The sequence below is a fragment of the Leuresthes tenuis genome, unplaced genomic scaffold (assembly GCF_036924035.1).
Source record: "Leuresthes tenuis unplaced genomic scaffold, fLeuTen1.0.hap1 SCAF_3, whole genome shotgun sequence".
NCBI lineage: Eukaryota > Metazoa > Chordata > Actinopteri > Atheriniformes > Atherinopsidae > Leuresthes > Leuresthes tenuis.
Window position 1 is genome coordinate 30,085,663 of NW_027325357.1, and position 26,752 is coordinate 30,112,414.

Sequence of the window (26,752 nt, forward strand, 5' to 3'; positions counted from 1 at the left end):
CTTGATGACTTGGTAATCTATTCTGATGACTGGCAGTCCCATGTGAACACTTTGTCTGTTGTGTTTCAGTGTTTGCGATATGCTTCCCTCACACTGAATCTGACAAAATGTGAGTTTGCCAAGGCCACCATCACTTATCTTGGAAAAAGGGTTGGTCAGGGTCAAGTGAGGCCAGTGGATGCCAAAATAACAGCCATCGCTGAGTTCCCTGCTCCCACCACTAAACGAGAACTGCGTCGTTTTCTTGGGCTAGCTGGTTACTACCGAGGTTTCTGCCGTAACTTTGCTGCCATTGTGTCTCCTTTGACTGACCTCCTGAGCCCCACCAAGGATTTGTTGTGGGACACCAAGTGTGAGCTGGCTTTTCAGTCTGCGAAAGCTCTTCTGAGCTCTTCTCCAGTGTTGTTGGCTCCTAATTTTGCTCTGCCGTTTAAGTTGGAGGTTGATGCAAGTGGGACTGGTGCTGGTGCTGTACTGCTGCAAGAGGATTCTTCGAGTATCGATCATCCTGTTTGTTATTTCTCCAAGAAGTTCTCCGCAGCCCAAAGTAGGTATAGCACCATTGAAAAAGAGGCTTTAGCCATGCTGTGGGCCCTCCAACATTTTGAAGCCTATGTTGGCTCAACACCACAGCCGGTGTTGGTTTTCACCGATCACAACCCTCTAGTCTTCCTAAACCGCATGTATAATAATAACCAACGGCTCATGCGGTGGGCTCTAATGGCTCAGAATTTTAATATCGAGATTCGGCACAAGAAGGGGTGTGATAATGTTGTGGCCGATGCCCTCTCACGTGTCACCTAACATGTCAATGCTGACAGCATGACTGTCATCTTAAGGGAGGGGGTGTTACAGGTCACTGTATATTTTTGTTGCCATCCTTTGTATGTGTCTGCCATGTCTCTATGTTTAAGGTGCAGTTCCCTGAGAGATGATTGAGGGCACCTGCATGAGGCTGAGGGCGCGGCTTATATAAGCGGATCTTTCCTCCGCCCCTTCTCTCTCAACTCCCTGACACAAGATCCCATCCTTTGTTTGTGTTGCACTTCTTTTTTGTTGTAAATAAATGTTATTCTTTTCCATCATACTCAGTATGGTTTTCCTTATTATGTTGTGACTTTGAGCTGGTCGTAACATAATGGGGGCTCATCCAAAGTTTAGTTTGGAGTAGGTGAGTAAGTGCTTTGTTTCCCTAGACCCACGTTTTCCTTTTTTTTTTTTTTGGGTTTGTTAGGAGGTCCATGCTTGTGTTGCCACATGAGGTAGGGTTTTTTTCTCTCTGAGAGTTTGCCTGGTTAAGTCAGCCGGCGGGTGTTGGTGTGACCATCACCACTTTGTTGTTTTTGAGCGGTAACCCTGGGGTGGCCCCTGGCGTGCCCAGGAAAGCCGACAAAGACTAGTTGAGTCCTAGTACGTTAGGTAAACAGTCTTAGATAGAGAGGGAACCAGGTAAACTCTAGAATAGGTTAGTTAAGACAACCTCTAAGCTATTGATAGCATGTGGTGGCATGTGCTTGCCTTTGTTTTCCACATGCAACCTTGTTGGGTGAGTATGGGGAGTTATAGCAATTTTGTTTTGTTTTGCGCAGTAGATTTTGTCAAATGCTAGGCTGTAGTGGTGCTCTTATAGGACTATATGTGACCCTGATGCTCATATGTGAATATGTGGGTTTTGTTTGTTGGTCACATGGTTTTTGTAGGGATTACAATTGTGATCCACTTTCTTCTCAGTGGAGAGGAGCAGTAGACTTCAGCGTTTGAGTGGTTTTGGCTCAGGTAGAAGTGGCAGTAGTAATACTATTTCTATACTGTGTGGCGAGAAATAGTTGTGGAGTAACTGCTATGGTTTAGCCTAGTGTGTTCTTTGTATGTTCTAATTGCTTATTTCTGGCTTTGTGTAGTCTGATGGTGACATTAACTGTGCTTGTTGTTATAAAATACTTTAATTCTTTGTGGAAGTGTGATATTGTGTGATGTTGGAGGATTTGTAGTAATTTACTGTGCTTGGTTTTGGTAGCACTTGCTGTGTGGTAGTGTTACTGTGTTGCACCGGGTTGGGCCTCAGTGGCATCTTTTTATCTTTGCATAAAGTTATTGTTTCAACCTCATTATGGAGTTTGACCTAGAGAGGTTTACTGAAGGTCCTACAGCAGAGCAGCTTTTTTAATTACAGTAAGGCACAGCTCATGTCTATTGCACAGCACTACTGCATTGAAACTGCATCAATTTCTCTTAAGAAGGATGAGCTGAGAGCCAGAATAGTCACTGCTCTTGTTCAGCAGGGGGTGCTATTGAGTGAGTCTGAAGATTCAGACTTAAGTCGTCCTGTTAAGGTGTCTGCTGGTAAGACAGAGGCTGTGCAGTTGCAGACTCAGGATGCTCATTCTGTTCGTGTGCAAGAGTTGGAGTTCAAAATGAAACAGTTGTAAATTGAGACAAAGGACAGAGAAGAGGGGAGGAAGTTGGAAATGGAGAGGTTGCGGCTGGTACATGAGGAGAAAATGAAAGAGTTGGAGTTGAGGTAATTTGAGATGCAGTCTCAGAGTACCAGTTCTCGTACGTCTTCTGCTTCCCCTCGGTTTGATGTTGGGAGGAACATTAGTTTAGTCCCTTATTTCTCTGAGAAAGAGGTGGAAAAATATTTTGCCCATTTTGAGCGGGTAACCACCACATTTGACTGGCCAAAAGATGTATGGACCTTGTTGCTGCAGTGTGTCTTAACTGGTAAAGCACAGGAGGTCTACTCTTCATTAACACTCACCCAAAGTGCTGACTATGAAATTGTTAAAGTAGCCATCTTGCGGGCTTATGAGCTGGTCCCAGAGGCCTATAGACAGCGATTTAGAGGTAGTCGTAAGGTTGACAAGCAGACCTTTGTATAATTTGCTAGGGAGAAGGAAATTCTGTTTAATAGGTGCTGCACATCTCAAAAAGCTGAAACCAAAGATCAACTTCGTGAGTTGGTACTTTTGGAAGAATTCAAAAACTGTGTTCCTGAAGCAGTTGCCACCTATCTGAGTGAGCAGCGTGTAACCAAAGTTGGGGATGCCGCTGTGCTTGCTGACGAATATGTCCTGGCTCACAAAGTAATTTTTAATGATAAACCTTGTGAAGCTAGGAACTATGCTTATCCTCATCCTTTTCGCTTTAAAGCTGGCAGTAACAGTCCTGGTTCTTTAGTTTCTGCTACAAAGCCTGCTAGTTTTGGCTCTCAAAATTTTGAGAGAGTTTGTTTCTTCTGTAAAAAGCCTGGTCATGTTATAGCTGACTGTCATGCTCTCAGTAAGAAGCAGAAACCTGCTAAGCCAGTGGCATTGCTCGCTTCAGTGTCACGTCTGACTGGGGGAGAAGATGGTCTCAGTCAGCTCACTAAGGACAGACTTGGGTTGGGGAAAGGACTGAGTGAGTCCAGTGGGAACAGCACTGAGCCTGACCTATTTGCACCTTTCCGTATGGAGGGGTTAGTGGCCACCTCTGAGTTAGAGAAGTTTGTCCCAGTTCGTATCCTAAGAGATACAGCAGCCGCTCAGTCTTTGTTGGTGGAGGGAGTATTGCCACTCTATGAAGAAACCTCTACCGGTGAAAATGCTTTGGTGCGGGGGTGTGGACTGACTTGGTTTGAAGCCCCATTGCATGTTGTGTATTTACAGTCTGGCTTGGTGACAGTGGCTATTCGCCCTGAACTTCCTGTAGAAGGAGTGGACATGATTCTGGGTAATGATTTGGCTGGTGGGGAGGTGTTCCCTATGCCCATTGTTGTGAACAACCCAGTTAGCTCTAGGTCTGTTAACGAAGGTGATCAGTTATCTCAGATGCCAAAAGTGTTTCCTGCTTGTGTTGTAACTCGTGCTCAGTCAAGAAAGGTTGAGGATGTAGTAGACCTTTCAGAAGTGTTTAGTGCCCCACATGAAGAAACTGTCGAGATTGTGTCTGCTGGTCCCTCTGCCACTTCTGAGTTAACTGTAGCTAAACAATCTATTGATTCTATTGTAGGTGATCCTGTTGAGGTTACATTGTACCATCCTGTCACCTTGACTGATGAGTCGGAGACTCAGGTAAAGGTTGGCAGGGAGCAGCTGATAGAGGCTCAGAAGGCCGGTCCTTCCTTGGCCAAGTGTGTAGCAGCAGCATTGTCTAAAGATAAGATTACTGCCTCTCAAGTGGCTTACTACTGGGAAGATGGGATTCTCAAGCGTAAGTGGGCTCCTTCAGCTGATGACAGTGGGTGTAATACTGCATACCAGATTGTTGTCCCTGCTGGTTACCGTGCACAGATATTGAGCTTAGCCCATGATAATGTTTTGTCTGGACATCTAGGGATAGCTAAAACTTACTATCGTACATTGAAAGCATTTCTTCTGGCCTGGTTTGAAAAGAGATGTTTCGAGACACTGCCACTCATGTCACATATGTCAGTTGGTTGGGAAACTAAATCAAGTGATCCCACCAGCTCCACTTCATCCTATCCCTGTGATGGGTGAGCCATTTGAGAGACTAATCATTGATTGTGTTGGCCCATTACCCAAATCAAAATCTGGTCACCAGTTTCTCTTGACTTTAATGTGTGCTGCAACTTGATACCCTGAGGCAATTCCACTGCGTTCACTTAAAGCCAAGGTGGTAGTGAAAGAATTGATGAAATTCTGTACCACTTTTGGGTTGCCAAAGGTTATTCAAACAGACCAGGGTACCAATTTTCTGTCAAAAGTGTTTGCTCAGGTATTAGAAGAGTTGACTGTGAAACATCATGTCTCTAGCGCCTACCATCCAGAGAGCCAGGGGGCACTAGAGCGCTTCCACCAAACCCTTAAGACTATGTTGCGTGATTATTGTCTTGAAACTGGTAAGGAATGGGACGGGACAGAACTGGTATTTGGCCACACAGTTCGTGGACCGCTGAAGTTGTTGCGTGAGCAGATGACTGGCGTTGCTTCTCCTACTCAGAATGTGTTGGACTATGTCAGTGTTTTCAGAGAGCGTCTTCATCATGCCTGTGAGGTAGCAAAAGAAGCACTGTCTGGCTCCCAAGATAAAAAGAAGTGCAACACAAACAAAGGATGGGATCTTGTGTCAGGGAGTTGAGAGAGAGAAGGGGCCTCTTCAGGAAAGATCTGCTTATATAAGCCGCGCCCTCAGCCTCATGCAGGGGCCCTCAATCATCTCTCAGGGAACTGCACCATAGAGACATGGCAGACACATACAAAGGATGGCAACAAAAATATACAGTGACCTGTAACAATGGATATATAAGAAACGATAACAACTGTTTCTGAAACTTTATTGGTTAACTGGAGTGTAAAAAAGGGATTAATGGGATTGAAGAAGCAAAAGCTAAAGACTTCTACAGTGTTGGGTTTTGAACCTCTGAAGTTTTGTCACTCTAAACGATTAATTTCACATTACACATAATTTGTTGGAATGTTATTAGACGAAATATTGATTGGTGTAGCTTTGAGGCTTATCCCACCCATCTACTTAGTGTGAGTAAATCTGTGGAATACATCAGTCTTTAGACAGAGAATTAATTCTAACATTCAAAAAATGCTTTCCCTGGAGTTATTACATACTATTTCTGTTTTGATTTAGAAAAGAATGACCATTATATCAGTCAGTCAGCACTAATTGGCTAATATTTTTGGACAGCCATGAATCAGTGTGGCAATTCAGTAACTCAGTGTCTCGTCACTTCATTAGCTCCTCGAGCATCCACACGACTGGCGCGTTACTGGCTGCAAACATTTATTACATCAGATGCTGCAGTTGATGTCTGGTCATAGTCATTCATTCTGCAGCAGCACAGATGTGTTGACATGTGACTAACATGTGGTGTGAGGAAGGTCTGTGTTTGGCCAGACAGAGTAATGATGGTTGAGCAGTATGAGGTCAGCGTAATATGTCCAGACAAATCCCATAGGAACTTTTAAGCGGACAGATGTCTTTTATTTTTGGTCTGTTGCTGTAAACTGTTTGATTTGATGGTAAGGCAGCGCTGCCATCATGGCTTCCATGTTGATTCTTTCAACAATTATTAAGAAAAGTGTGGTTTCTGAGCTACACATGTTTTGTCTCCTTATTTTCTCAGTAATTAAATGGCTACTTCTGAATATTAAGATGCATCTCATTCTGTGGCTGAACCCCATGTTTGGCCTTTGGAGAGCAATTTTGTAAATCTAAGCTGTGCTGCCGTGTTTTTATAGAGAAAAGTGACTTTTTTTCCTGCAACTTTTTCTAATTGTACTGCCATGAGTTTTAACATTTAACATGCTAACTGAGCACTGTCGATTTTGAGATGTAGCTCTTGGATTTTTTCTGAACAAAGTATTTTTCTATTCTAGTCTATTTTTTCTTACTGTAGAATGATGGACTCCATCATTTAATTCCCCAAAGTCTCAAAGTGAAGTTCAAAGCAGAGTCATTTCAAGCCTTTGGGATTAGCATAGTTTAAACATATTACCCTGTACAGTCAATACAATGGATATTACATCAAGGATATAAGAAACAAAGCATACACAAAATCTATTAAGAGTGCCATATTTGAAACCAAGTTAATACAATTTTCTGATATAGCTGGTTTTAATTATAAGAAATAAACATAGTTTTCAACAAAAATTCACACAGCAATGCTAAATCAACTCTGCTGTGTTTAAAGCATAAGTCTAGATGTTTTCTGGTATTAGAACACTAACAAAGTAATTGGAATTCCTTTCTGTTTTTGCTGTCATAAATGAGGTTCATATCTTCAAAGTTGAAAAGATTTTGCAGCAGCATGAATTTAAAATATATGCAAATGATCTGCTCTGTATATAAGCCAACAAAGATTTATTAAGTTGAAAAACAAGAGTTCTCTGTCAGTGGCATTTTTTGATAGGGCACGGACTGAAGTTTGATGTGTTTACTTGAGTGCTCATGTTAATATGAGGATAAAAGCAGCAGAGTGAGACAGCTGTAGGGCTGACGTGGAGGCGATGATGATGTTGATGAGCTCTTTCTGTAGTGCCAGGCAGGGGCAGCGGCTGTGTGTCCATCTGCTGACTGAGCTCCATCACAGCTGCAGGCCTGTTGTTAGACACTCAGCTTTGGGGAGGGATTTCACTCTTAGTGGAAATGACTGTCAGCATGGAAACAACTGTCAGTGATAATTGTGATGGCTGTCATGTCAGCACTTTGTGGCCAAACTCTGCCTCAGATGATCTGAACTTTAAACAAAAAATTTATGGTAAAATCATCAACACAAATGTGTGGTTATGAAATGAGAAAGACATGCATTCAGTTATGGGTATTTCATGGGTTCCAGGTTAAAGATGCTAAAATGGATGCTACTTTGAATAAACTGTCAGGAAAACTGAGATGGTCTTTAAAAAGGGGCCATTACTACGTACGTTGTCACTCAGCAACTAAAAATGTTGAATGATCTAGAGACATTCAAAAAGATATTCATTGCCAGCCTCGAACCCAGTTATTCTTTTGACTTCTGCTCCACGTAGTGATTTTCCTGAAAAAACAAAACAAAAGAAGAAAACCCACAGGGTTACATTATGGCCTTCACTTGCAGTTTCACAGCTTTGTGTCTGAGGATAAGTACACAGAAACTTGGGTATCTTTAGAAACAAGCCTTTTTCTCCTCTGCCCCTTAAAGAAAGCGCGTTCACACATCCCCACAAATTTTTTTTAGTCCATATTAACGTAAAACATAACCAGAATAACACCAGAATAAGTTCCACATTGAGAGTTATCTGCATATACACAGGGTAAAAGTTGTAGAGCTTGCCTTGTTATTGTCCAAAGATAATTGTTGCCATGTGTTATCTCCTCCCACCAGTTAAATAGTTCACAGGGCAACTTTTATTTGTCATAGCTGTCTTCTCTTCAGTGTGTGCAGGCAAAGCAGTTCAATACAACCACCTATGTTGTTCCAACAAATCTTGTAAAAAAACAGGCTATAAGCATTTTTCCAGCTGGTTCTATGTTGGATTATGTAGTCATGAACTTGGTGTGCATTCAATATAGTCAGAGGGAAACTGCATTTATATGTAAACATGTGAAAAGTACTCTTAACAAGGTTGGCACTGGCATTATCTTCCTGGAGTCTTCTGTTGTCATGTCAACAAAAGGGAATTTGGCACATATTCTGACATCAGACCAATGAGTAACAGTGCACAACATGATGTTACAAGCTAAAATCCTCCGTTTTAAAGCCCACATGTGGTACAGTTGGAGTTAACCTGTAACTAACCCTTCACCCTGTAAGGTGTTTTCCAAAAACTTCAGTTTCAGCACCCCATATGTGGCAAGGACAGTACTGCTGATTGAATTAACCCTAAATTAATCAGTGCAATGATACCAATTTGAAAAGAGAGATTTGCCCAGGCGTCAGAAGTACATCAGACAATCAGTAGAATAATCGGCATACATGTTGTTGCTTATACAGAAATTGTATTGGAGAATGGCAGTAGAGAAGCATGATGGTAGTGGAGATGGTCATTTATAAAAGTCACCATATCACCTGTATTAATAGGTTTGGATGATTCGTGCCACCTCATGCATTAATTATCTTATTAGGTCTTATCTGTTATCTGTTATGAACTGTACTTTATGCAAAACATTCATAGACAGCTTGACTCCCAAGGCACCCTGGACAGAAGTATTCTCTTTACTCCCAACTGACACTAAGCATAGCACAGTAAAGGAAGTTAATTGTTCAATACTCAAGCAATGTCAGAAATTAACTAAAAACTGGTTAGATAATTAATTAATCTCTCAAAGTTCCCCTCCAACATATGCTCTGAGACATATGAGTGAAATAGGGAATAATCACGTCTCTCTATCCTCCTGCCTGACTGGCTTTGTACAGTATGGGGACTGTCCAACACGTGGAGAAAAGACATTAGATCTGTTTTATGCTAATGTAAATGAAGCTTACAGGGCAGTGTCTCTTCCACCACTGGGTAGATCAGATCACAGCATGGTCTATCTACAACCCACATACATACCTTGTGTACAAAGACTTCCTGTTACTAAGAGATTTTTCAGAAAGTGGTCACCAGAGGCACGTGATGCATTGAGAGACTGCTTTGATGTCACAGACTGGGCTGTCCTGCTGGAGGAAGAAGAAATGGACATTAACATGGACAGGAGGGTCAGCACCATCACTGACTACATTAACTTATGTAGGGACACTGTGATTCTAGTGAGGACTTTAAGCTGCTATCCTAATAATAAACCATGGATCACCACTGACATCAAAGACCTCCTGAACCAGAAAACGATGGCGTTCCAGAATGGGGATGGAGAAAGGTGGAGGAATGTACAATGGGAGCTTAAAAAGACACTACATCGAGCTAAGGTGGAGTACAAGAAAAAGGTAGAGAGACAGCTGGAGAACAATAACACCAAGGAGGCGTGGAGACGTATGAGGACCATCGCTGGATACAGACTAGTGGTGCAACGGATCATCATTGATCCATGATCCGTTCGGATCGATATCTTCGGTTCGGCACGCACGTGATCAGCGGATTGATTTATGTTCAGTCCACTCACAGCATAGTCATGGTGAGCGGAGGAACGAAGGAGCTTGAACGCCCTGCGTCATTTAAGTCCCCTGTATGGGGGGAAAAGAGGTTAGTGGGTACAACCATGATGGTGTGTAGACACTGTGGCACAAGAAAGTCAAATGACAGTGGAAACACATCAAGCATGGCCACGTATTTGAAGTAACATCACCCCGGTGTTTCACTGACAGAAGTGAGAACAAAAGCTGCTCAACAACCGCATATCACCGTGGCAATTATGCAGCCTCTTGTTGCATAATCCAACTGGGTTAAAGCCATCACAAACGCTATAGGTGATTTTATAGGTGCAGACATGAGGCCAAATTCGGTTAAAGGAAGAAAATATGCCTTTTTATGTTGCACACTAAGTTGCTTTTCAGTAATTATGTTAAAAATAAGATATTATGTCTTGTGCACATTAAGATGATTTTATATATTTAAATCTAATAATTGAAAAGTGTTAATAAACAAAAAGACCAAACTTGTGTTTATTTGTCTTGTCTGTTTTTTTTTTTTCTTTGCTGATCTGAAAAATTATCCGATCCGTGAGTTTTTGGATCCGTTGCACCCCTAATACAGACTGAAAAACTCTGTCTGTGGAAGGTGATGTGGACAGAGCCAATACTTTCAGCGAATATTACAACAGGTTTGATAGTGTGTCTTTTTCCACCTCTGCTGCTGCTCCCTCCACCCCCACCACTACAGCTGCTTCCTCTATACTGCTTCCACTGCCCAGCTGTACTTCCTCCTCAATGGCAACTCGCATCGCCAAGCCTCCTCCTCTGCCTGACTGCACCTCCACCTCTGCAGCAACTCTCACCAACAGGCTTCTTCTGTCCAGCTGTACCTCCACCTCTTCGGCAGCTTCCACCACAAGGAATCCTGAACCCAGCCACACCTCCCCCTCTGCGGCAACTTCCAGCACCAGGCATCCTGAACACAGCTGCTCCTCCACATCTATGGCAGCTATCACATCCAAGCCTCCTGAGCCCAGCTGCACCTTCATAACTGTGGCTGCTCTCACTCCTGTCGTCATCCGTCTGCTACAACCTCTGTGTCTAACTATAGAGGAGGTTGGAGCTGAGCTCAGGAGACTTCAGTCAGGGAGGGCTGCAGGCCCAGATGGAATCTGTCCAAGGCTTCTGAGGACTATGCTGGTCAACTAGCAGTTCCTCTTCATAGGCTCTTCAATATGAGCCTTCAGATGGAAAAAGTCCCAGTGCTGTGGAAAACTTTTTGTCTCATGCCCAAATTAGGGCAACCGGTGGAGCCGAATGACTACAGACCAGTGGCTTTGATTGCTGAAGATCTTGACCCCCTCCAGTTTGCCTACCAGAAACACATAGGAATGGAAGATGCGATTCTGTACATGATGCATCGGGCATATGCTTATCTGGATGTGCCTGGTTCATATGTGAGAATCTTTGACGTTGATGTTCTTTGACTTTTCCTGTGCCTTCAACACCATACAGCCTCCCATACTGGAAAAACAAGCTTCTAGGTATGGATGTGGCCCCCTCCCTGACATCGTGGATTATAGAATATTTGACTGCCAGGCCACAGTATGTCTGTCTATTCAGTATTTCTGGAACACTAGATTGCAGAACTGGGGCTCCGCAGGGTACCGTTTTGCCGCCATTTCTTTTCACCCTGTACACATCAGACATCAGGTAAAACTCAGAGTCCTGCCACATACAGAAGTATTCTGATGATACGGCTGTTGTGGCATGTGTGTGGGGGACAGGAGAAGAAATACAGGGACTTTGTGTAGTCCTTCTATGGCTGAACCTAAAATAACTTTTTGCTCCTGAACACTACCAAAACCAAAGAGCTGGTGGTGGACTTCAGATCTAAAACTCCATATCAGTTAAGCTTAATTTATACTCTTGCAGAACGTCGACGATGTCGACGTGACATCACTATTGAGCATTTGAAGCTCTGCGTCGAGGGAACACGTTGCTCTGCAATTCACCATGCCGGTAGTGAGGTGTGGCTGTATGTTTGTGTGGTTTCAGGGGTTATAGCCGAATCCTTGCTTTTCTTCCGGTCATAGTTAACAACAGTAAACAATGGCAACCGAGGCGGAGTAGCTGTATTTGCAGTTGGAGCTCATCAATATTGAAGAACAAATGCTTAAATTGCAAATGTTGAAGTGCAGGCGACGGAGAAGACATTCGCGTGGGGTGGTCTGTAAGACCAGTCGAGGCTGGGAACGGGTGAATTTACAGCACTGGTTGTGTGCACTGGTGTAAATTTACAACCTGGATGAACAAATGCACTTTAGATGTACTGAGGTGCACGTCAGGCTACGGTGGAGGGGTCCACATCAACGTCGTAGCTACATCGGCGAAATGATGTTGAAGCATAAACTACGACTTAGCCTGCATTGATGGAGGGGAGATAGAGACTGTTCAGATGTGCAAATACCTGGGGGTGGTGCTGGATAATACACTGGAGTGGTCTGCCAACATATAAGCAGTGTACAGGAGGGGCCAGAGTCGTCTCTTCTTCCTGAGACGGCTCAGCTTCTTCAATATCTGTAGAGATATGATATGCATGTTTTATCACACTATCATTGAGAGTGCACTGTTCTATGCTGTTGTCTGCTGGGGGAGTTGCACTTCAGACAAAAACTGCAGGTGCCTGGACAAACTGGTAAAAAAGGCCAGTTCTGTTGTAGGCAGAAGACTAGACCCTCTCAGTACTGTGGTGGAGCAACGGATGAGGAGGAAATTATATTCCGTTTTGGATAATAATAGACATCCTCTCCACAGCATCCTGGCAGGTCAGAGGAGCAGCTGCAGTGAGAGGCTCATCTCACTGCGCTGCAGGACAGAGTTTCACGAGGTCCTTTGTCCCCACAGCCATAAGGCTTTTTAATAATGACTGCTGACATGTTCTCCTCAAATTTGTTTTATTTTGTCATTGATTATTATTATTGTTGTTGTCGAGTATGAAATCATTGTAAATATTTATAGTTTTTTGAGCTATTCGACTAATTTGAATTTCCCCCACTGGAGGATGAATAAAGTATTTTTCTATTCTATTCGCAATGGTTGAGCATTTCCTTATTTGGAAATCAGAATCAGCTTTATTTCGCCAAGTACGTAGACACATACAAGGAATTCTTTGCCGCCAGATGTTGTCTTTCGCATGCACTTTTCATAAATAATATTAAGAAGAAATAAGAAAAAAATGTATTTACATAAAAACTGTAAGTGGCAGTTGTAAAAAAAAAAAAAAAGAACTTTTCCAGTATTTTCCAAACGTTTACTAAGGTTACTGCTGTGGGGAAGAAGCTGCTCCAGTGCCTGTTAGTCATGGTCTCGAGGACTCTGAGGCACCAGATGGAAGCAGTTCAAAGAGACTGTGTGCAGAGTGAGTCTCTTAAAATCCATTAACATCTCCACCGTCTTTAGTGTGTTCAGCTCCAGATTGTTCTGACTGCACCAGATCACTCACTGGTCCACTTGCTGTCGATATCCTGACTCATCTCTGTCACGGATAAGACCGATGACAGAGGTGTCACCAGCAAACTTCAGCAGCTTCACAAGGGAGTCCGTGGAGGTGCAGTCATTGGTGTAGAGGGAGAAGAGCAGTGAAGAGAGGACACATCCCTGGGGGGTGCCGGTGCTGATAGTCATAGTGTCCGTGGTGAACTGTCCCAGCCTTACCTGCTGGCTCCTATTGGTCAGGAAGCTGTAGATCCACCTACAGAGGACAGGTGGCACAGAGAGCTGAGATAGTTTTGTTCAGAGGGACTGAGAGATGCAGTGTTTCTTACTCAAAATTCCTGATTAAAACAACCAGGATTTTATATGGAGCATAACTGTGGAAGACAGAAACAGAGTTTATTTAACCTTAGAGAGAAATCATTAGAAAACTAATATCACGTAAAGGCCCAGTATCATTTTGGTTTGGATTAGAATGTGCAGGTATCACCGGAAGTCACGATGTGGCATGTTTGAACAGAAATGCAGCTAGCTATCGCATTGGGTAGAGAGGAAAGGACTGGTTTGAGAGCTTAATCAATGTCAGGTGTGTAAAGTCACGACTGTGCAGACCTCACAGAGCTGCTAGTGTGATTCTGGACTCTATATCTTGTCATCCAACAGCCATATACTAACACAGCTGTTAATGATGGAAGTCCTTATGCATAGGATGAAAAGAACATTCACAGTCCTTTTCCATTACATGGTACTGCACTGGACTCCATGACTCCACTCAGACCTTTGGAGGTCTTTAATTGTAGGTAGTTCCTGCTACCAGGTACTTTTTGTGGTACTGTCAGGGCCTTGGACACAGATGCAGGGTCAGTTCAATGTCAAAATGTTTATTTACAATAAACTGCAGGATGGGGATCTCCACAGAGAGCAAAAGAAAGTGCTGTGAAACTCCTGAGCACTCCTCAATAACTATGGCTGAGGTGAGTGCAGCTATGAAAGTTATAACCAAAAACTCTCTCCACTCCAGGAGGAAAACTGAAAGGCTATGAAAGATAACAAAATAACTCTCCTAAGCTCTCCTATTGAGGTGGACTTAAACGAAAGACGCTCTCTTAAAACCCGAGGCACTATGAAACTTAACAATGAACTTAAGCACACCTTTAACGGTGGCACAAAGATCTTTAAGAATATAACACAAATAATCTCTCCACTTGCGGAGGTTTCTATGAAACATTAAGAACTCAAAATCTCTTCAAACGGGAGGAACAAAACCAGGCTGTGAAACTTACCGTGGTGAAAACTAAAGCTACGGCTTAAAGAATAAATTATAACAAAAGGATATGCTCTGCAGACTATTTGAGCACATGAGGAGCCATGGGGAACAGGTGGAAACACTTTGGGAATCAGGGAAGACAAACAGACAATTGACACTAGAGGAAGCGCAAGGTACCTTTCAAAATAAAACAGGAAATGATGAGACAAGACATGAATCAAAACTTAAATCGTGACAGGTACCACCGTAAACATATACTCACACATGGACACAAACCAGTACAATTTAAGAACCACTCCCACTCAGGCTAAAGGAATACCACCAGTATTTGCATTAAATAATTCATAAGAAAATTATGTGCAGCTTGCAGCACAACATAGACTAAGACGTACACAAGCCACGCTCACCCACTCACACATTCACACAAAATCTAAGCACGTATGAGATTTTGTGTGAGTGGGTGAGCGTGGCTTGTAGTGTAAAAGGGCTTTGTGTGGTCAACTAGATTAAAAGCGCTATATATACTGTAAATACATTCTATTTACCATTTTACCATTTAGAAAAGACTAGAGTCAAATTGTCCAGTCTTGCTGAACCATGCAGTGGATAAACAGCAGTTTTCTCCTTGTTGCTCTGTTGTGGCAGTCATCATGTAGCCCGTCACCTTTCTTATACGCAGCTACCCGAGGGCTCGCATCAAACTTTTGAAAACTGCAGCAGCATTTGTGGTGCAAGTGGTTTAGTAGTGAGTGGTTCAATCCCTCTGCTATTCTTTGTGAAGACCTAAATTTCATATTGTCCCCTATAAAGAGTGTTGTATGTGTAAATGGGTGACTAAAGACCAGTTTATAATGTGCTTTTTAGAACCAAGCCAAAGTTAAAACGTATTATAAAAATGGATACCATTTACCAATAGAAAAACTGAGAAGCTTTGCAGCAGACTTGAGTCAAAAGTTTCCAATAATAAAATGGACTACTGTTTTCTATACCTCATTAATCAGCTGGATAAATGTTAAAGGCGCCTTTGAGGCCTGGTGCAGTCTACCATATGCTTCTGTCTCACAACTTACAATATTCTTAGCATGTGTCTGTCTCCTCTGTTCAATATGTTGCAGCCGACTCAGAGGAATGACTGCAGAATGGTTTTAAATCTTTCTGTCTTGTGTGTGTTCATGTATGCATGCCTGCATGTCTCTTGACTGAAGATCCAGTCTCTGCTGAGAACCTGCTGCAAGCCTGCTGTGCTACTGGCCAGAGATGGGCCAGGGAAAATTTCCACTGCAACCACATGCCTGTGCTAAACAATGACAAACACTCTGTTTGCAGGTAAGTGATATATCTTCAAGTTGTAGTGGAATCAAACAAAGCTTAACGAGCAATTACTTAATAGTACATCCATCCATCCATTTTCTATACCTGCTTAATCCAACTGTCGGGGTGGGGTGCTGGAGCTTATCCCAGCGGTCATCGGGATAAGGCGGGGTACACCCTGGACAGGTCGCCAGTTTAACAGTACATGTTTTTATTAATATTTTTGAGTATTTTTTAACTTTATGATTTAAACTAGAAGTGCACCCTAAAATTTTTAGACATAACTTTAAATATTATTATAATAATAAAAATTTAGTGGGATCTGCTTGAGTGTCAGTTGCCGCTGTCACCTCACTGCAAGAAGACTCCCAGTTCAAGTCTCACCTGGGGCCTTTTTGAGTAGAGTTTGCATTTTCTTCATGTGCATGCATAGGTTCTTTCCAAGTACTCTGGATTCCTCCCATAGTCCAAAAAATTTATGTTAGGTTAATTGGTGAGAAAGACAAAATGCTGTTAAAAAAATGGATGGCTGGATGGACATAGCACTAACTTAAACTGTAAAAGACAGCACACCAACCCCACTCCTTGCAGTCTCTCCCAGCAGGATATTCTTCCACAAAATGCTTGAGAATGGCTTAGAATCATGATAACAGCTCAAGGTGTTGACCCAGCCACCAAAGGATCTGATTAAATTATATCTATACATTAGTATTTGGGAGGTGGTTTTCATTTTGTGGCCAATTTACCCTAATTTCCACACCATAAGGCGCACGGCCGTTTTTTGTGAAAATTTAAGGCTTTTAGGTGCGCCTTATGTGTGCACCGGATTCCAAAATCTGTACCTTGCCCTGTTACCGTGGAGAGCGCCGAGCATTCATCGGGGACATTAAGCCCCTTCCGCATCACTCACCGCTTTCCCTTCGCGCCGCTCACCGCCCTCTTCACTTTTGCCGCGCCTTTTCGCTCTTGTACATTGGAAAATAATGGCAACTGGCCACTTCCGTCGCTCGCTTTGCCTTCGGTGTGAATCCAGGATTAGGCAGATCCCAGCCATTCACTCTGAATGGGGCGAAGATTGTATGGAGCTCATACTTAGCGATTGAATCGTGTCATCATTAATGCTTTTGCCTATGTCCCAGTGAGTGCCTGTTCTTCAGTCTGAGATGGGTGATGTAGACCGATGTGCAGTTTATTAGTGTAAAAACGACCGACGATGTTGTCCTTGACCATGGGACCATTTCCCGCTGACACAGGGATGTAATACATACACTACATGTGCTGGTAGCAATAAACCAATCAGAGAACATTAGGTAATACGTACGCCTTATAATCAGGTGTGCCTTATGTATGGGTTAAGTACAGAAATGGACCCCATAATTGAGAGTGCGCTTTATAATCAGGTGAGCCTTATAGTGCGCAAAAATACAGTAATTATTTTCTTGAGGGTTCTCTCCAAGCTGATGAAACCATTTGTAAAATTTAAACTTAAACTTTCCCTTTGAATCTTGTGGAATGTTTCAACATAAACTGAATGTTCTGGAGCACAGAGCCTAAAAAAAACTAGCAATGTGTACCTGTTCAAATACTCGTGTGTTGGGCTATATATTTCTTATGTGTGTAACTGCACATGGTTGTGTTTCAGTCTTGCACAGAAGCAATGCTGCCTCAGCTCTGTGAAGGAGAGCCAGTGTGAATCAGGTGTGACATCAGCCAGAGCAGGAGACACATGTGAAGCTGATGAGGAGCACTCCTGCACAGAAGACTCCTACCAGGTACATGTAATGGAAAATTGAAAACAAAGAAGACAAGAGGAAGACAGCTGAGTCATTGTCAAAAGACATGGGATCATAGGTGGATGGTACACACTTTTACTGGCCATATTTTCCATAAAAGAGAAAATGATTAAAGGGTACCTTAAAAGAACAAAGGAACTATTTGTATGAGTCAGGTATAGTATGAGTCATTATTTCTGATGAAAAAAGTGGTGAAAAGAAGCAAAGTAGAGTTTTGTGAATTATTTATTGCCATAATAATAATAGGAGAGCTGTGCCCGTTTGCTTTGGACTTAAAACTGTGAAAAAATCCTATTGTTTTCATCATAGTGATGACATTTCAGTTTTCATATGTGGGCCAGCAGAGGGATCTGTTTCCATTTACTGGCAAACAGGTTGAAATGTATTAGTACAAAATTGCCTAAATCTCCCATTACTCTCATAGATGTGAATACTTCCATATGGCAAAGGGACTGCTGTTGCTCAGAGTCAGCTCAGGCAGCATTCCCTGCTCCTGTAAGAGGAAACCTGAAGGTTTGGCCCACCAGCCATATGTTCATTTGTACAGGCCGCAGGCCAGACCATCGTGCCAAGTCATTCATTCACAAGGTTTTTGAAGGAAAGTTTCAAGAAAAAGTGATTGTCTGGTTTTCTTTGCAAGACATGTGGTTCAGCTTATGGCGGCAGCTGAAATTCTTTGTAGCGGGATGAGCCAGCCAAGCCAGTCTGTTCCAATTTCTGACCTGCTGTTTACTAAGCTGGTCAGAAATTGGAGAGCCATAAAGAGAGGTGGCGATTAGAGCTGTAAGGGACCCTAATAATGCACATTCATAACAGGCTCTTTTGTGCGTGTGTGTGGATGGGTAGGTGTGCTGCAGCTGCTGTGCACTTGGCTTGTGGATGCGTAATGAAGGACAACGTTGTGATACCATCCTGCACCTGAGCTACCCGTGCAGTCACATCTTCCTTACCTGCTGTGAGGAAGAGGAAGGTCTGGGCCGGTTCCAACTCAGTAGAAAAGAGAAACCCAGATCAACTGCCCTGCCCAGAAGAGGTATCAACTACATACTGCACAGAAGTTTATGAAACTCAAGGTCAATTTAGTGAGTTTACTATGCTACTACTACTTATTCTAAGAATATGATACTGCATGACCTGATGTAATTTGACCATTTTCCATACAATGAAATGTCAATTTAAGGTAGACTAATTAGAAATGTCACCACAAATTGACTGATGTCACTAAAACTTTGACTTTGGAGAGTGCATAGTTTACCTTTCCATACCTTTCCAGAAAAACAAGACAAAAATACTATTTGATACTGGCATACGGGACTTGGCTTTTCATAAGCTGTTTTATGACAGGCAGCAATTTCTTGAATGTTTTGTGACATTTCCTTTTGAGAATATCCTTTTAAGCTTTGACTCTACTCCTAGAACTTTACCACCATAACATTATTTCCATATGACAAAGCAGACAGTAGACTGAGTGTGCAGCACAGACTACCACACACCAAAGCAAAATACTTCACTGACAATTTTACTCTCAAAAACTTTCTCGTCTGCAGTTGAACCACAGACAGCTGGTGCTGATTCAATTTATTAGTCACTCCTCTTCACAAATCACTTGTTGAACTGGTATAGGTTGTTCAAACACGGCGCCGTAGAATGTAAAGACCAGTCTGCAGATTTATACTTAATTCAAAAACACATTGTAATTTCTCCTTCACACATCATCTCTATCAACTCTGGGCTTCATTGTTGCTACAGTTCTGTGTTTTGTTCAGAATTTAGAGGCTAACAATAGCAACTGTTGCTTTTATAGGCTCCTTTTCACATAGGTTAACAAGTGTGTTTCAGTAATAGTGGAGCATTTCTTGACAGATGGGAAATCAGATTTTCCAACTTCCACTGGGAAAGATATTAAAGAAAGCCTTTTAAAAGTCAAATATCCTTGTCTGGATGTAAAACCTTCGACAAAATACAGGTAAAATATTATTAGCTCATTTCTTCAAGTGCATAAGCTATAAAACTACTATAAAAAGGCTGCACGGTGGTGTGGTGGTTAGCATTGTTGCCTCACGGCAAATCCTGCCTGCCTTCTGTGGGAGGTTTACATGTTCTTCATGTGTATGTGTGGGTTCTCTTTGGGTACTCTGGCTTCCTCTTACCATCCAAAGTCATGCATGTCAGGTTAATTGGTGATCCTAAGTTGACCCTAGGAGAGAGTGTATAGAGATACAGTGAACACAGCATGATTTGAACTTTAAGATAGGTTTAAGATCCCTTGCAAATCTTAATGGACCACCAAATGATTTATTTTCAAACTTTGAGAGCTCCAAATAATTTTTCAATACATCTCCCCTTTAAGTTCCAGGGAGGCTGATTTATTCACCAAAACATCCTCACTCAGGGCAAAAGTACTTTTTGAAAACTTTTACGATTTGGCTGACAGCTTTTGCCTTCAGCAACAGTTGCCATTTTTAAAAGAAATGTTAATGCATTATGGTGCCTTGGACACAGATCGTCTTTTTTTTAATTCAACCCCTTCAGCAGCACTTCCAAACATGTCTTTTTACAGCAGCTACACTGAACACTGCACTGAAACATAAAAACCAGACTGGGCTTTAAGTGTCTGGTCCTGTTAGATGAAATTAAAAACTGAATGAAGGTAAAAACATTTTTTAAATCTGTGATCTTTGGGATTATTTTACTTTTGCAATAGGAATTTCATGCTCTTTTTTTTTTTTTTTACATTTAGGTACAGAAAGACAAATGCTAACAAATATGGACAAGACCACATGTCGTATGCCACTCATGTAAATGTCAGTTGTCTTCAAAACTGCACAAGTATATAGGTCACTTTTATAATGTTCAACAAGAAATTGAATATTTCTTAGATATAAGTACATACAAATTAATGTAGGAAAGCTTTGAATCGATTGAACCCAAGCTGTTTGAAAATCTATTGATGTAAATGTCTTTAAAATTACTTGCATTAGATGTGTGATGGATGTAAAACACGCTGGCACAAGCAGCGAAACAACAGCCTGAGCAGCCATCTGTTTCTGATTCATCATAGGACACGTAGATAGTTTCCCATTACTCTGGAATGGTAATGTGACTCTGGACCAATCAAGTCAGAGCATCTGTCTTTTGGATGATTAGACATGGCCCATACTCCACCTGCGACACAAACTTCAATGAGGGTGAAATATAGACACACAACATAGTATTGCAGTTTATTAGTCAGCCTTTGCTTTAATTTTAGTCATTTAAAGGGAATCTACATATGTAGTACATATTATGGTGAGTTAAGGGTAGTCTCCCTGCTGCCTCAGCCTGTTATTTCATTCACAACATCAGAAGAATTCCTCTTAATCCTGTCCTTTAACAGCCTATGCTGTAACCATCAACTGCAGCTCATTTCCTTTGGCTTTAAAGGGAAAATTTGAATGATGTCACTCAATCAATTAACCCTCTTAAAGCTGTGACAGGTTTAGGAGCTGCACAAACTAGTGAAGCTCTAAGTCAGCTTGTCTGATATAGCTCCCTCTTTCTCTCTCTGTCTCTCACTCTCTCACACACACAACGCATACACATTTTCCCAAGATGCAAAAGGGATGCCTTTTACTTCCTAAGTGTTTTATGGTTGAAAAATCAGATAAGATGCACTGTAAGTATTTCCATGGGGGATATATTCTCAGTCTTATGACTTGCTGTCTTTTAATTGAAACAGGACATATTTAATCGCCTTGCTGCTCGGAATCTAAACCAGGTAGAGACTGTGAGAAATATCTACTTAAAATGGTTACAAATGGTTACTTGATTCATTCTATTTGTACCCTTCAATGTATTCTCCCCTACAAAAGCAAAAAAATAAAAATAAAGGAAAGTAACTAGACAGTATATTACAAAATCTGTTGTACTGTGTGTTATTATATCACCACAATGTTTCATGTCTTCTAATGTCAATAAAAATGTTAAGTTAAAATCCTAAAAACTATAAAAGCTGTTACTACACAAGTTAGCAGGGACCTGTGGAAACTATTTTGGCATGCAGAGAAATCTAAAGCTTAGCAGCTTTTCTTTACAAAGAGAAGAATTACTGTTATTTCAATGACAATATTGAAAGACACAAGATTGAAAATCAGGACATACGTCCAAAAATCAGGAAACTTATTTTTATCCTCTTGAACCACACGTACATAATCACATATTACAAACTGCTTAAAAACATTTTGGCCTTAAATTAGGTTTAAAAAGGCCTTTTACCACCTCTAATCTCTTGCTACATACACAAAGTGTTTGTGTTAAAGACATAATTTACAGCTCCATTCAGAGTGCAAAACATTATCAAATGTAATCTAATGAAATTTCCTAACGGATCATAAAACAGAAACATCAGTCCAATGCATAAATAGGTAGCAATTTCACAATAAAGGCTCAGAAGTTGTACAATAGCTTAATTTTCCTTCCCCAGCCCACTACAGCGATACAGCCCCTGTCACACTTCTGATTATGTGTTCACTCCTGTCAGCACGTGACGACTTTGAATCTTTGACAAAAATGCCATGTTAGCCTGAATAAAAGCAGGGTGGCTGGCTTTTAACCCGAATTCATACTTTTCGACATGATTTTTACACGCGATTACTTACTTTTCTACTTTGCTCCGATCCACTGATGATTAGGGTTATGAATTAAAAATTCATGGTTTGGCTTAGATGTTAAAACATACATGACTGGCATCAGAAATATTTTCATTATCACATACAGTTCTCATTATGTGATGTCATACTACCCTACACAAAACACCTATCAACCAAATTGTCATCTCCCAATTCTTATTGTAAAACAACTACTAAATAAACATATAGACAGTCATTCCTAATTCATAATTTCAGGTGAGACAGGGTTGTTTATTTTGAGCCAAGTCTTTACCATAGTAGGTGCATTCAGATCAAACAGTTCCAGTGCTCTATGAGGCTTATGGGCACTGGTGCTCTTCCCAAAAGACAAAACCCTTAGATGGTTTTTATTTTTCTGGATCACCAGAGATAATAGGCTCTGTTGCTTTCATATGTCCAACTGATCTGCATGCGCTTATATCATCTGGATCATTCACGATACAGTTACAACGCAGATAGTTCCTCTTACTTTAAAGCAGGAGGAAAAACAAGACCCTGTAAAAGGAGTTCTATGAACAATTTTGGATTCTTCGATGCGGACACAAAATAAAGGGAAATTGCTATAATTGTTATAATAACTTTTTAGAATTGCTTGGTGCTTTTCAGATGTCTACAACTACAAATGTGGTTTTAGGAAAGACCATAGACTGTATATGATCAAAGAATGCATATAAATCGGATTTCAAGAAAACTCTTCAGCTCTATCCTTTTATCCAAATATGGTTTCTTCTGGTTCCCAAAGATGGCAGTGCCAAATTCAAAACTCAAGGCTTCAGAATATGAAATATAAAATACATCTTAAAGTATATATAATAAACAATACATGGATCATAGTACAGTGGTACTGTTTACTTCTTATGCTTATACTTTAAAACAAGTTCTATCTCTAATATGCATCCATACTATTTGAATATTCGTAACTTCACTTAACCGAGAACTTTGAGTGTTTCTTGATTACATTTATTGTAAAAACATTGTGATGAGCAGACAAACAAATGCTATTCCCGGGGAAGCTGCTTATTTTCCCAATGCATTGTCAGTCGTTAAGCAAAGCAGCATACAACTTTATTGTGTAGTGCCCAGTCCATTAAGTAAGCCTAACAAAGATCGAAAAGACTCAGAACAGTTATGAACTAGTTTTAGTAAGGTTACCCACCACCTCTCCACCTTCTTTCCCAAAACCCTGTTTGCAGTCTCAGATGGCAAGTTCCCCAAGGAGGCCTTCTCCATCAGTGCTACAGATGACGCTGCCAATGCGGTGGAGGAGCAGGAGGATGTGGATGAGTGTCAGCTCTATCAGGGCCAGCTGTGCCAGCACACATGCACCAACATCTGGGGCTCCTACCGCTGTGGCTGCCACCAGGGCTACATCCTGCAGCGAGATGGACACTCCTGTGCACCAGGTACAAGCTCCCCACAGGGTGTGGATTCAAAAACAAAACTTTGTGCTGTTTAGGCTTTGTGCTGTTTAGGCTATACTACTTAACATAGCTCTAATTTAGCACTGGGAGAAATCCAAAGCTTGCAGTGCGAAACAAATTTTGTGTTTGCTTATGTTCAAACCCTGTTTCTTGCATTGTGAAGTCAACAAAAAGTCTGTAACACCATATTGTGTTTATACAGTTTATAGAGCCAAGGTGTGGTGGCTGTCCATTCTTAGCATTTTCTAAGCATTTAAGAGTACCTATACTAGGGGTTTTATGTCCAGCTAATTGGGGTTTGATAAAAAATACTCATTAAGAAAATAAGTTGCCATTTAACATTTCTGGAAACTAACAATTTGTGCAAAATCAATGTTGTTGGTGTTTTATTGTATCTGCTTTCATTCACGCGTAGCATGTCTATATGCCTGATGTACCTTTTAACATTTACATTTTCTTGGTTATAGGAGACATATTCAACCATTTTTTTTTAACAAGTTGGCATAATCTTGAAGTTTCTTTAAAATGTAAGAGATATGCCTTTGTCAGAATTTCCTATGGCTCAATACCAACAGTTGTCTTCTCATAGCTGAAAGAACACTCCTCAGACCAAGCTGATTTAGGGGTGGGGAGTGAAGCAGTGAGCAGCCTCTCACTGTGCCTTACTCTTGGGGGTGTGCGCCTTTCTGGAGACTGATAGCCTCTCCCTACCAGAGACACTTCTGAGTGAGGCTGGGGAGAAGCAAAGTTTGACCCAGTAAAATGCAAGTGTTCAACTAGGAAGCATTCATTTAACAAAGAAATGGCCCAATAATATGTTAATAATATAATAATGACATAATAATGTTATGTTTCACACAGTAACACCAATAACTTCCTGGAGTTTCTATACATCAGCTTCCTTACCTAAGATGTTAGCGTTAGCCAGTGCTAAATGGCAAAAAGGATTAAATAAAATACCTGGCTTAATCATTTTCAGTTTCTTAGATTTCCCTTTTATGAAGTTTAGCCATGGAGAACTGGAACTGTTTACACTTTGAGACACAATTTCTTCACAAATCAAGCACAGAACTGGTCCTTGTTGGTAAAACAGTGATTTAAAAAGTGGTTGCTCCAAACACAGAGTTTTTTTGCTAACTCCTGCCGGAACATTACACTCAATTTTAATTTATCCACTGGGCTCTCACATGCTCTGCGGCTTGGGGTAGATGTAAGATAAAATAGAACATTTCCATGTGAAGGTGACCTCATCGTACTAGTAGGCAAAATGCAAACAAGAAAATGAGGATAGAGCTCAGAGGTTGAAGCTGTACAGAAGAGACGGGTGAGCTTGACAAGTGACTTAACATTTTACTGAAAATCTGGACAGTTTACTGAATTAGACTTTTTCTAGATCTAGGGGGCACTAAACAAAGCGTCTGGCTTGTATTTTTTTCAGTCTTTTAGTTGGCAGAAAAAAAAATAAAATAAATGCACGGTGGTGTGGTGGTTAGCACCATCACCTCACAGCAAGAGGGTTTTCTGTGTGGAGTTTGCATGTTCTCCCCGTATATGCATGGGTTCTCTCCGGGTACTCCGGCTTCCTCCCACCATCCAAAAACATGCATGTCAGGTTAATTGGTGACTCCAAATTGTCCATAGGAGTGAGTGTGAGCGTGCATGGTTGTTTGTCTCGTTTGTCTCTATGTGGCCCTGTGATGGACTGGTGACCTGTCCAGGGTGTACCCCGCCTTTCGCCCGATGACTGCTGGGATAGGCTCCAGCCCACCCGCTACCCGATTGACGGTATAGAAAATGGATGGATGGGCATAAACTACCTGCTCATGGTGAAAAATGCATGGCTTGCTGTTAAACACCTGCCCATTCACCAGGAAATGAAGATATGCAGACAATGTGTGTGCTCACGTTCAGATAGAAATGTAAAATACCTGCTTTCCCTATGGAGATTTTTGTAGCCAGAAAGTGTATCTGCCAGAATGCAAAGAGGGCCAGTGTTGCACATTTAGTAAACTGGCTTTATAGGCTTTATAGGCTTTACTATGACTTAAATTGGACTGAAATTGAGCTTCTTCTCTATTACCTTTGATCTTGTCATTTTGCATCTGAAAAACTTGAGATTGGGTTTGATAGCATTAGAGTTTAGTAAATCATTGTTGTAATTTACTCTCAAATGTCTCTTTGGTAATTGAGAAAAGAGACTAAAGCATGGCTCTTAAATCTCACGCAATGAGCGTGAGACACACACATTTCAACAAGTTCTCACGCTCACATGCCACACATGGTATTTTTCACGCTGAAAAAAAAGTATAATATAAATTTCTCTGGCTCGCCGCTATCGCTATGGAAATGACAGGAAACAAGCACACCTCCCATGAGTCTGAGCAGAGCAACACTAGCAACAACACTAATGATAATATAAGTAATGACAAACCTGTCCAACCACCAGATTTTTAGAATTGACTCACGCTATCAATCCATCCATCCATCCATCCATCATCTGCCGCTTATCCGGGGGTCGGGTCGCGGGGGCAGCAGCTTGAGCAGAGAAACCCAGACGTCTCTGTCCCCGGCCACTTCCTCCAGCTCTTCCGGGGGGACCCCGAGGCGTTCCCAGGCCAGCCGAGAGACATAGTCTCTCCAGCGTGTCCTGGGTCTTCCCCGGGGTCTCCTCCCAGTGGGACGTGCCCGGAACACCTCCCCAGGGAGGCGCCCAGGGGGCATCCTAACCAGATGCCCGAGCCACCTCATCTGACTCCTCTCAATGCGGAGGAGCAGCGGTTCTACTCCGAGCCCCTCCCGGATGACTGAGCTTCTCACCCTATCTCTAAGGGAGAGCCCAGACACCCTGCGGAGGAAACCCATTTCGGCCGCTTGTATTCGCGATCTTGTTCTTTCGGTCACTACCCACAACTCGTGACCATAGGTGAGGATGGGAACGTAGATTGACCAGTAAGTAGAGAGCTTCGCCTTCTGGCTCAGCTCCCTCTTCACAACGACTGGTCGGTGCAGAACCCGCAACACTGCAGACGCCGCACCGATCCGCCCGTCAATCTCCCGCTCCATTCGTCCCTCACTCGTGAACAAGACCCCGAGATACTTGAACTCCTCCACTTGGGGAAGGATCTCATTCCCGACCCGGAGAGAGCATTCCACCCTTTTCCGGCTGAGAACCATAGTCTCGGATTTGGAGGTGCTGATTCTCATCCCAGCCGCTTCACACTCGGCTGCGAATCGCTCCAGTGAGAGCTGAAGGTCACGGCCTGACGACGCTAACAGAACCACATCATCTGCAA

The 26,752-nt window shown here is 42.0% G+C and overlaps 1 protein-coding gene across 3 annotated transcripts in view; it reads left to right on the forward strand.

The window, feature by feature from the left end:
- fbln2 (fibulin 2) overlaps positions 1–26,752 on the forward strand; it is a 114,272-nt gene that overhangs the window by 38,172 nt on the left and 49,348 nt on the right. For all 3 annotated transcript variants that reach the window (XM_072382941.1, XM_072382942.1, XM_072382943.1), the window contains exons 3-6: positions 15,473–15,593; positions 17,221–17,350; positions 18,218–18,404; positions 23,232–23,441. In XM_072382941.1, the coding sequence (XP_072239042.1) occupies positions 15,473–15,593; positions 17,221–17,350; positions 18,218–18,404; positions 23,232–23,441 (648 nt within the window). The remainder of the gene's footprint in view (positions 1–15,472; positions 15,594–17,220; positions 17,351–18,217; positions 18,405–23,231; positions 23,442–26,752) is intronic.